The following is a 12,289-nucleotide window of genomic DNA, read 5'->3' as shown; positions in this document are numbered from 1 at the left end:
CGGATGGCTGCCCCGCCATACAACTCCAACAGCAAATTTTTTATATTCGGAAAAATAATAAAGTCAGACTCATGATACTTGGCAGTCATGTGTCCAATTATAGGTCAAATATATTTCTGAAGTTTTAGAGGAATTGCTGGACAGGTTCTTTTACGTGCCATACAACTCCAGAAGCTAATTTTAAATATTTGGAAAAATAATATAGTCAGATACATGATGTATTGTAATTATGAATGTTGAGCATTCATATAAATATATGCTTAATGATATTCCTTTCTAGCACTTTTCTAAAAAAATTTTCAAAAAACTTATTAGTTCCACTCTGTCCGTTAGTCTATCCGTGTGTCTGTTTACAAAACTTCTACATCCTTGAAAACAGAGAGTTAAAATTTTATATGTACATTGATCTTGACTAGAAACTTATTTCCGTAAAAATTTCCTATCTCTTCCCCTCTAAAAGTTATTCCCCCCTAAAACCATAAAAATGGTATATTTTAACAATTTATTGCAGTGAAACCATAAGCATTTTTCAAATTTTGTAAAAGCAGAGAAATAGTGGCTGGCTTCCTCTGGCCGTTAAAAACAAAATCGCCGTTAAAATTTACCCTTATCTAACACTCGTTTTTCTCAAATTTTTGATACCGTTGTTCTTGTATTAAAATTTTGATACCCTCTTCTTGTAAAAATTTTTGACACCGTACGTTACAGGAATCTGAAGGAAAGATTTTAGCAACTCATAGATATTCATAAATAGTTTATTTCATTAGTAGAAAATTTTTCCCATCTACACCCCCGCTCAAGATAAACTCTCGAAAATTCTAAAATTTGAATATTTGGCAAAATTTATTTCCGAAATCACAAACTTTTTCAAATTTTTATAAACGCTGAAAATTAACGGTAAATTACATGCCGTTAAAAAACACAATTATTTTTCTTACCTCACACAATTAACCCTTAAAATCGAGCATTATGTTAACCCTTCTTTAAATTTATTTTTGCTTTATTTAAAAGTGCTATAATACAAACCATTGGTTTGACCCATTGCAAATATTTTGAAAACTCATATATTGCTTATCATACAGTTGATTGCTGAGTATCGCCTTGGAAGATTCTTAATTTTTTTAATAGGCTTTTATTGAGATGCTCGGTTCCTAATAGGATTGAGGTATATTATATTTGACAATATATAAAAGCAGTAAATAGAGTACAGCATATTAGATGAAAGATTTTAATATAAATTCCGATTTCTCCTCTGTCATATTAACCCTTAGTGAGAAAATAGCTAACATACGAAGCGGGTCCACTTTAGGCAAGAGAATATTGGACAGGTTTCAAACAAAGACATAAAAGAATCAAAAGAAAAACAGAAAATCTTAAATCAGTATAATACGAGAATTATATAGAAAGCTTATTGGAAACTAAAAAACGGATTATTCATTGTGGAACACATAGTAAGAAACCGATAAGCGAATTTCCCACTAAAAAGAACTGATGGATTATGGGAAAGCAGCTAAAATAATAGAGCTGAGGTATTTGCTGATCACTTGGAAAGAATTTTTCCCAGTAAACTAAATTCTATTGCTTGATTAGTAGAAGATTTTGTTATGGATGAAACTAATAAACTAATAAACTAAATTATCAGAATAAGCAATTGGATTTGGTTTTTACTTCTGACTGGTGTAATCTAATCTCCCACGGTTGTAGTTTATCTTTAGTGAAAATTGATAACTATCTTTTATAACTATCTTTTTATGAAAATAAAACTGAAATTTTGTTGGAAGCAAATTGCAAACTTAGCTTTTCTAAAACTAACTTTATAGCTTTAAATAATTATTTCCGTTCGATCGACTTCAACTCACTTTTTTCAAACTTAGATCTTGAGCAATTAATCACGCTTTTAATTAATTTACGCCTACTATACGTGATCGGTGTATAAATTCTTCCCCACCGTAGTTTGACAAAGATTAGAGAAAATTGAGGAATAAAAAAAATAGAGCATGGAATTTGTATTTAAAACAATGGATACAATTATAATAAATTTGCTTACGTCTTTAATATTTACATGGTTAATCTTCAGTCAAAATATGAGAATTACCCTACTAATATGGGATATCAAATCAAAAATAATCCGAAATCTTTTTGGAATTTCGTTAATTCAAAAAGAAAATGAGATCAATATCCATCTTTTATGAATTATAAGGTCGTCTCGTCTAATAATTCATTTGATATTACAAACTTCTTTCGTGAATTTTTTTCCAGCTCTTATGGTAGTAATATTTCTGAAGTTGATTGTAATAATTTTAGTCATTTACATAACTTTCCAATATTGCCGATTTCATCAATAGATTTCACAATTTCTCGAGTAAAACAAAATTTGCAAATGCTTGAGGCAGATTGTTCTCCTGGGGCATAATTTACCTTAAGTGATACTTAAAAATTGTTTTCTCTATCTAGCAGGTACACTATCTATTTTATTTACTCATTCACTTTCTCGTGGTCATTTCCCACAGTTTTGGAGGGAGTCCTTTATTAGACCTTTCCACAAAAAAGGACTTAAAAATCATGTGACCAATTATCGGCCAATGCCAAGTTATCGTCCATTCCTAAATTATTTGAACTAATGATCTTTGATTTCATTTATGACCAATGTTCACGTCGATTAGTGCCAAATCAGCACGGTTTCGTTAAGAAACGGTGTACTACAAGTAATTTAGTGGATGCGACTTCCTTTTATTTAAATGCCATGGAGTCTGGTTTCCAAACAGATGTCATCTACACAGATTTGTCAAAAGCAATTGACCTATTACCACATAGTGTAATTTTATATAAATTGAGCAAATTTGGTTTCGCTTCAAATTTGTTGGATTTGATTAAATCCTATTTATTGGAACGCAAGTACTATGTTTCATTCAGATCCTGAATCTCAAATCCGATTGTTGCTAATTCTGGGGTTCCTCAAGGTAGTCACTTAGGTCTTTTATTCTTTATTATAGCGATAAATGATGTGATTTCCATCATTAATCATAGTGAAATTATGATTTACGCTGATGATATGAAAATCTTCAAAATCATTTGCTGCCCTGAGGACTCCGTAAAATTGCATGATGACATCTCTTTTTCGGCTTGGTGCAGCCACAATAACCTTCTCCTTAATGTTAGTAAATGTACGATAATTAGTTATACATGTAAATCTGTTCCGATTTTGGATGATTATTGTATAAGTGAGAAGTCAATAAACAGAGTCAATTCTTTTCGGGATTTGGGTGTTATCTTCGATGACAAATTGACTTTCAGGCCTCATTATAATACCATAATTGACAAAGCCAATTCAATGCTTGCTTTTGTAAAGAGATGGGGTAAAGAATTCAATGATCCATATGTATTAAAATCTTTGGCTTCAGAAGCTTGAAAACGAGATGCAGTAGGTTAGTCCCAGTAATGCAGACGCCAGGTTTTTTCTTGTTGCCTCAAGTGCAACCTTTTTGTCCCAAGCAACGACAACTTAAAACTTTTAAAAAATCTTCAACGCTCTCGTACGTGAAACCTAACAAATATATCATAATCTGCCGCAAAAACCTACATAGAACTCTTGTACATCATATGGCATTAGGCAATTTAAAAAAAAATCTAGGGCCGTAAAATAAGGAAAGTGTAATACTAGATTCCTATTATTTATGTGAAGACTATCAATTGCAGTTCTCACACCTAAATAGCCATACCTAAGAAAAAAGGTTTTTAAATTCTTAAAAAAATTATATTTCCGCAAAAATGAAATATTTAAACCAATAAAAAAATTATGGGAAGAACACAACCTAGGACGCTTCATAATAATACGAGCAGCATGTTGCAGTGCTACACCAGTACACGATTAATGAAGTATGATATGCCATAGACATTTGATAAATTTTCTTAAAGTCAAACCAATAAACAGAACCAGATATTTAAATGATGATACTGTTTCTAATTAAAAAGAATTATCACAACACTTAGCAATAAAATTATCATTCGAAAGAACACCACGGCTATGCCAGAAATTCTTTTTATATTTAGATGGCAATAAATTATAATCATCGTGTAAATTAGCCGTGATAGTGAAACACACACAATATTTTGTTTTCAAGTGAAGTCATCTCCGAATTAGTTGACCTTATTATCTCCGAATAAGGTGTTAGAACGAAGTGAGCTTGAATGTTTTATTGTCGTCATATTGATATACCAAAATTTAACGAAAGCTTCGTTTTGGAAGTCACAGTTTGTATGGTTTGTATAAAAATTAAACTCCAATTTTAATATCTGTTCTACAAAATACATTTTGCTCTGTTAGTTTTAAAATGCAATCCTTAAAATTATTAAATTAACAATTTCTTTTCTTGGCCTTCAAACTAAGACTTTTGATTTATCTTTAATTGTTTGGAATAAAAGAAAAATTATGTTGACCACTAATAATTTTCGATTATTGTATATAAATATGATAATGATCATCAAAAGTCTTGCTTCGTATAACTTAAAAGCTATGTCTGATTTACTACTAATCCGTTATATATCTGTGTTTTTTTAACGGAATTTTTTTCCTTACCCGCATTTCCACTTGGATAAAATTGTGTCCCTTTGAATACATTTTTGCTTTAAATTTAGCAAAAATACAAAGATACTCAAATCTGACAAAATGCCGAAATTGGCTACATTTGAATATGTTGCTGAAATGGATACATTTATTTTTCAAACACTAAATAAATATTACAAAACAGTTAAAATGCTGCTTATGTTAAATGGCGAAGTTGTTTCATCTTCAAAAAATGTTATTTGCTATCTTTTCTAAACAGGTTTCCGAATTTTTTAGAAGAAAGAAAGAAATATACTTTATTAAACGAATACTACCTATCCCTGTACTCAAATCTAAAACTTTAAGACAGGAACGTGCCAGAAATATTTTGGTATAAGCTAATTGTAAGGGAAAGTGCAGTGGCTGTACATATTTTTTAAAATTTGTCCATTTTCATGATGAATCATCTTTACAGCATAGTTCAATAAAACAATACATATGTAAAAAGTACCAAAACTTATATTAGGGAATAAAGCAAATTAATATTAATTATGGGTTAATTTATACTAAATAAGACGACTTATTATAATAATTCTATTTTAAGAGGTTGGATACCTTTTGGATACATTTTTTTCTCGAAATTGGATGCATTTTATTTTTACTGAGTGGGAACACTGCCTTACCATGTAATTTGATGCTGACACGTTACGAGCGTGTAACTCTCCCCTCTCTCCTAATTCTAAGAAATGTCTTCTTCCATTCCAGTGACTGCATATATCCCATTCTCTCGGTGAATTAATTGAGTAAGTACTTGCCAGTTTACTTATTTCACATCCTAATAATGCAATGATAACTAAATTAAAAAAACACATTTGCACCTTTGGTTTTTAGATTGTGATTAATAAGCATAATTTCGTATAACCAAGTTGTAAAATATTACACACTTTGTGGAAAAATGAAAAACATAGAAAGTACACTTTAAAACATAGAAAAACATTAAAGCTATCCTTGAATATTGAAAAATCCAGTTGTCATTTATTATAGACTTAAAATGATATTACTAACTAAAACTCATATAACCAAAACGCTTCAATTCATATTACGCGAAACTAAAATATTTCATTTGTGAAAAGCAACTTGTAACTGTTTTTCCAAAAGCAAGTTTGCATTTGTAACGTAAAAATACATAAACATACATATTGTACAATAATGTATATAATAATGCTTTTATAAGTATTCACCTAAAATAACACAAAAACGGGAAAGGCTTTAACTTTTGTAACATTTCTTTTCAAATAATACTTGTGTGCATAGAATATATCTAACTACATCTGTATGTGCACATTTCATAGATAAGATATGTAAATATATAACAAGATGGGGATTTTATATTTTTATGAATTAAAAAATACCGAAATATTATTTTAGTTTTTAGAATTACGTTTTTTTATGTGTAGTAGGTTGTAATACCATGTGAGCCTTATTTCCTATAGTTTTTGATAAACCCATTTTGTATACTTATTTTTTTAGTTTATTACTAAATAACGCTACTTCCTGTTTTGTTTTTTTTTTAATTTCATGTTGTCTATTTATATTTATAATGTATATATGTATATGTCTTTAAATATTTAAAACACTTGCTGTCGAAACTGTGATACAAATAAAAAAGAAAAGGGAATACTCATTAGATTTAATCTTAGATTAAATTGTACATTTTATCTAATGTATGTAAAGATATGTACCTTGAAAATTCAAACAACTTTAACAACTTGATAATTTTTTGTATTTAGTTGCTATAGCAACCGGAGCTACAGTTTTTGATTTTAATTTAAGCTTTTGACTTTGGTATTTAAAAGTTACATATGTTCGTACATATATGCGTTGTACTTGTGCTATCCCCATTTTTCTTATATTAGAAAAATATTTTATTTTCGTCAATAATAAATTTTCAAAAAAAGAAAAAAAGAAATTTTAAGTTGTAAAAAATTGAAAAATATTTTTTCGTCAAAATTTTAAAAAATGTTATCTATCTGCTGAACCAATATACGATACGTAATAATTATTAAAATAATTTAAAGCGACTCTGTTCAACACTTGATTTTTGTTGTTTTAATATCACAACTGTTAGGTTATGTATGTATAAGTTTATATATAAGTACAAAACATATAAGTACAAAATTATTTTTAAATACACATAAGTATACATGTTTAAATATGTATGTAAGAGGTGCAAAAAGTAATTGTCTTTCAAACTAAGAACATAATAACATGAAGGTTTTAAATATCACACTTACAAACTGATTTTTCCGAAAATTCAAATATTAAAAAAATTTAGATATGTTTATCTAATTGCTTTGTACCATCATAATTTTCTTATTTTCTGCATAACCAAGCCGGATTTGTTTAATATAATTATTATAATTTTATATTAATTTATTTCGTTTTGGATTAGTGGGATTGTCAAAGACAGTTAATAGGTCTACTACATAATTATTTATTAATAAGAAAATTATTGTTAAACTTTGAACATAACGCAATTCCACACAACTTTATGCGCGTCCAAAACTTTGTATGATTAACACAGTTAAAAGTAGTAAGGTTTTTTACCTTCTTCTTCGGTCTGAAAAACAATTAAATCTTATAAAAGATTTATTATGTAATATTGTATAAGTAAGTATTATATTGTACAAGTAAGTATTATGTAATATTGTATGATCACAGTTCACAAGCTAACAGAGTGCTTATAAAAACTATGGAACAGCTATTACAATTTTATTAAAAATATGTTCTGTATAGACTATGACTTTGAACTATGTAGAATTAACTAACGGAATTGGAACATCGAAAATGTGAAATTACATATGAATCCATGCTGACATATGCTTCATATCACCCTGCAAATTAACAAGTTTTTGTTTTTGTTCTCATAACATAATTTATAATTTTTTTTAGTATACTTTAAAATGAAGATAATTTAAGTGGGCATATAAAGGACAATCCGTAAAAAAAGTCCTCATGTTTATGTGAAGTTGAGTTTTTATGCGTTCTATATAGACTCACTGCGTTTACATACATGTTGTACATTTAAACGTGATTATTGATAATCACAATAAGGATTGAGAAGAGGCACTTTCTGTTAAAATACTTTCGAAGATAAATACTAGAAAAACTTTTCAATGTTTACATTTTTAGTAAAAGTATAGAAACATGAGAAAATATTACAAATTTTAGAAACCTTTTAAGTGAAGTATCGACTTTCCCTTAAAGCAAATTAATCCAAATATTTATTCTAAGTTTTAATTTAAATTTCAATCATTTGAAGAATATAATATTTAAATTTTTAATTTAATTTAAATGGTTTTTAATTTTGAAAAACAAAAACAGATGTTTTTAAAAATTGTCGGCGCGAATATACGAAAAAGAAGTTTCTCTTGATGCTTAAAGATTTTATAAAAAGAAAAAACAAAAAACTTTTGTTATGTTATTTTAATGTTCTTACAAGCCCAATGAGCCTGTTTTGGAGCCGAAGCGATTGCATTTCATTCATAAAATGGTTATTATTAGTTTTTTTTAAATACATTTGCGTTTTTATGATTTTTTTATTTAGTGCCAATAGTATAGCAAATATACAAAACAAACAGTATACGTGTTATCATTTCCTTTTTCTTTATAATTTAACTTCTATTAGAGCCTTTCCCTAAGAAGAGTTTTTTTTCGCCATTTTCTGCACATTATGTGTATTCCCTTCACCCGCTTATTTACTTGAATTCATGTTAAGTGACGTTTTAGTTGTTTACATATTCAAGTGTATAGATGTATACATTTCATGCATGGATACACTTGAATATATAAACAAGACCCATACATACAATACAAATTATTGGACAGTATATGTATACTTACATTAAAACAACGTAAAAAATTATTATTATCTTATTAAATTCCTATACGTATGCTTTGTAGTAAATATATTTGAAAATAATGGAAGCACTTAAATTACGTAGTTCAATAAAGGTACGAATTACAAGAATTGAAAAGTATTTTAATAAAATGAAATTGAAAGAAATAACTGAATATTTAAAAAATTAAAACAACAAAATTTACCGTTTGAAGAGATTTAACAATGGAGTCACAAGCTGATTCTGATAGAGCGGTAGGTGAGGTAGAAAGAGAAATAGTTGAAACAAAATATTTTAACATAAAAATAATATTTAGAAAATTAAATGTAGCAAATACAAGATTTTGAACAATCAAGGCAAGAACAAAAGTCAACTTAATAACGCTGTGCAATCTTTAATTGAAAACTAGAAAAATATGGCAAATATATTAGCAAAATTACAAAATACGTTAAAAGCTAAGGAGTAGAACCATCAAATAGTAAAATTGAACAGCAAATAAAACTACAACAAATGACGGCTCCATTGTTTAATAAAAATTACAAAGAATGGCCTGAGTTCCATGGTTTATATAATTCATAATAATGATCGGTTTTCAAAAAGTAAAAAATTTTAATATTTAAAGATATGTTTAGTAGGAAATGGAAAGGGACTTATTAAATATATTCAAAAAAAGTGAATAATTTTGTATTTATGTTTACAAAAGATTATTGAACAGCCAAAATTGCAACATGCGTCAACAAAAATTTATAATCAACATGTAGTAATAGCAGTGAAACAGTACTTGAAATCAAACCATTAGGTCAGCCAACTCAACATTGAAACGAAATTATTTATTGCAAAATCTCAGTTCACAATCAACTTATAAATAGTGTGTGGGAAGATACAATTATTTTTTGCATGAGAATAAAACAGGAAAACGTGATTCTATTTTTCAATAATAAAAAGTAAATAAAGTTGGGTCAAACCAATGGTTTGTATTGTAGCACTTTTCCCTTCAACAAGTGAAAATTCTGCTTTTAAATACAGTCTATGTATAGCTATCACACTATTAAAATTGTTTTCATTCATATACAAAACTATTTCTAGGATTGCATATATTAAGGATGACGCATATATGCAGTCTTTGAAATAAAGCAAAAATTAATATAAAAAGGGGTTAACATAATGCTCGATTTTAAGGGTTAATTGTGTGAGTTAAGAAAAATAATTATATTTTTTAATTTCATGGAATTTACCGTTAGCTTCTTGCGTTCATAAAAATTTGGAAAAGCTTGCGGTTTCGGAAATATAAGGTGTCAAAAATTCAAATTTTACGAATTTCAAGAGGTGATAACTTGAGAGGGGGTGGAGATGGAAAAAAATTTTCTTCTAACAAAATGAACTATTTATTAATATCTAAAAGCTCCTAAAATTTCAAGCTTCTACAGGCTGGGGTCTAGAAGAAAAACGACATCAAAAATTTGGAAAAAAAAGACTTTAAATAACGGTAAATTTGAGCGGCCATTTTGTTTTTCTTAAGTTGAACTATAGTATACCGCGCAAGGGGAAGCAAGCCACTGCCTTTCTGCGTTTGCAAAATTTCAAAAATGCTTATGGTTTCATTGCAACAAATATTTAAAAAAGGCCATTTTTAGGGTTTTGGGGGGGTATAACTTCTAGAGGGAGGGAGATAGGTAAAAATTTTGTTCTACGGAAATAAGTTTCTAGTGAAGATCTATGTACGTATTAAATTTCAGCTTTCTATCTTCAAAGTTGTAGAAGTTTTGTAAACAGACACACGGACAGACGGACGGACGGACGGACGGACGGACGGACAGAGTGAAACTAATAAGCACTTTTTTCAAAAAATTTTTTGGAAAAGTGCTAAAAATCAAAATATGAATCATAATGCAAAAGTTATCTAAATTTGTCGAATGTAGAATATTGGTGGATTTTGGTTCACAGTTAAACTAGGTATCTGAGAAATGTATGCAAAAACTGAGATTGAAAGAAAACGTGCAAAATTTTTAATAAATGGTGTTGGAGCTACAAAAGTTAATCGAATACAAGAAGATAGTACATACAAGATGTACGTACTATCACGATTTATGGTAAATACAGTAACACCCAAGTAACAATTTCCAAGAGTAATACCCTAAAAAATTGACCAAAACTCTCATAAAACTGACAGAAGCAGCGAAAATCATTTCTTACAAACACACTAGCACATATGATGGACGGTATATTATCAGTTTATTGCTCAAAAACAGCACTAGTTGTTCAAAGAATCAACATTAACAGTTTAACTACCAATGGAAAATAGATTTGAAAAAAATTTACAACTTAAAGCAAAATATATAAATTTTAATAATACTCGTATTACTCGAGCACATGATCCCTATAACGAACAATAGCCATTCAAAGTAGCATGAAAATTCAATGAGGTAATATGAAAATTCATACTACTTACCTCATTACGCAGTTTATAAAGATAGTTCAATCACTAAGTTTCAAGTTGTCGTTGATGCTTCAAAGAAAACATGCAGATCATAATTTGTCCAACCATGGGTATATTATTTGTTTCACTAAATAAAATGTTAATGATTGGATCAACAATCAACGTGTATTTGCTAATAAAAAAGCATACATAATTTCAATGGACGTCATGGGGATATTCACCAACTCAGCAAATAGGTGAATATGAACTTCAAACATTACTAACGGCAGATCTCCATTCGTAACAATATTTACCCACTGCCAACTTGCAACAGATGAAAGTGAAAATGATGAATTAGCAGCTGAACAATTAAAATAACAGTTATGATACAGTCAAAAGAACAACGAATTGATGCGTGGAACGCTAATGCCGTTTTAAGTAGAAAGCACGAATTAGAGCTTTGTCTTAGAGTTAAAAATATCGATGTTTATCTCTCGTCAGGAAAACATTTGGGGAAGGATTTGGATGTCTAGGTTATAGATGCTATGGGGAAACTCACTCTATTCAAGGAGTACTGTAACCATTCAAGAAAAGGTAGTGCAATTTTAATTAAAGGAACCATAAAACATAAGGAAAAATTTAAAATTCAGACGCAGAAAGCTCAACTGAATATGATGAAAGTTAAATCTACCAACCTGAACTTCTATGTTGTTTCAGTATACGTTATTGTTCAACAAAATGTAACATAATAAAGAATATTTTTAAGAATCTACCTTAGCATATATTTAAGGACGCGCGACGAATATAGATTTTTACTGAGAGGTGACTATAAAGCTAAACATGTAGATTGGGGCTCAGTTTGAGGTAAAGTAATTAAGTACTACTGGCAGTCCGTATTTTAAAGTAAAGTACTTTTGTACTACTGGCAGTCCGTACCATTTTACTGGCAGTTTATTTGTAAAAGGATTTTCGCAAATTTTTTGAATATAAAGCCCCCTATATCAAGTAACTACCCTACGGCTATAACTAATTTAATAGTACAAAAAAAAAACGCTAAACGTAAAGGACTAGAAAGGAAAATAGAACATTTTACATTAGTATCATACGAGAGTTATATAGAGCGCTTATCGGCAACTAAAGAAGCGGATTATTAGTTGTGGAAGGCATTATAGAAACCGACAAAGCAAACACCCCACTGAAAAGAACAGATGGAGGCAAGGAGCAAAAATGATAATGGTGCACTTTTTTCAACCAAATAAACTGAATTCTAGTATTTGTTTAATCAAAGATTTTGTTATCGATGAAAGGACTATAGCTCTATTTACACAGAAAAAAATTTATCAAGCAATAAAGTCACTTAAATCAAATAAGGCCCAAGATCTGTTATTAATCTCATTACTGCTGAGATATTAAGAAAAGTTTCGAAAATTC

At 29.0% G+C, this 12,289-nt stretch overlaps 1 protein-coding gene across 7 annotated transcripts in view; it reads right to left on the bottom strand.

Moving 5' to 3' along the window:
* The window catches only part of LOC129616647 (uncharacterized), a 122,960-nt gene extending 117,288 nt beyond the window's left edge, over positions 1–5,672 (bottom strand). For 6 of the 7 annotated variants that reach the window (XR_008697573.1, XR_008697572.1, XR_008697574.1 and 3 more), the window contains exon 1: positions 5,227–5,651. Coding sequence is in view for 3 of the 7 variants with exons in the window: in XM_055532277.1 (XP_055388252.1) it covers positions 5,227–5,415 (189 nt within the window). In the remaining 4 variants the exon portion in view is untranslated. Of the gene's footprint in view, positions 1–5,226 lie in introns of all 7 variants that reach the window. The other variant, XM_055532280.1, reaches the window with a different exon arrangement.
* Between the last annotated feature and the right edge of the window lie 6,617 nt (positions 5,673–12,289).

Source organism: Condylostylus longicornis, unplaced genomic scaffold, assembly GCF_029603195.1.
Source record: "Condylostylus longicornis isolate FDR11 unplaced genomic scaffold, ASM2960319v2 ptg000260l, whole genome shotgun sequence".
NCBI classification, from domain to species: Eukaryota; Metazoa; Arthropoda; class Insecta; order Diptera; family Dolichopodidae; genus Condylostylus; species Condylostylus longicornis.
Note: the sequence above shows the minus strand (reverse complement) of the source record. Positions and strands in the feature narration are given on the sequence as shown.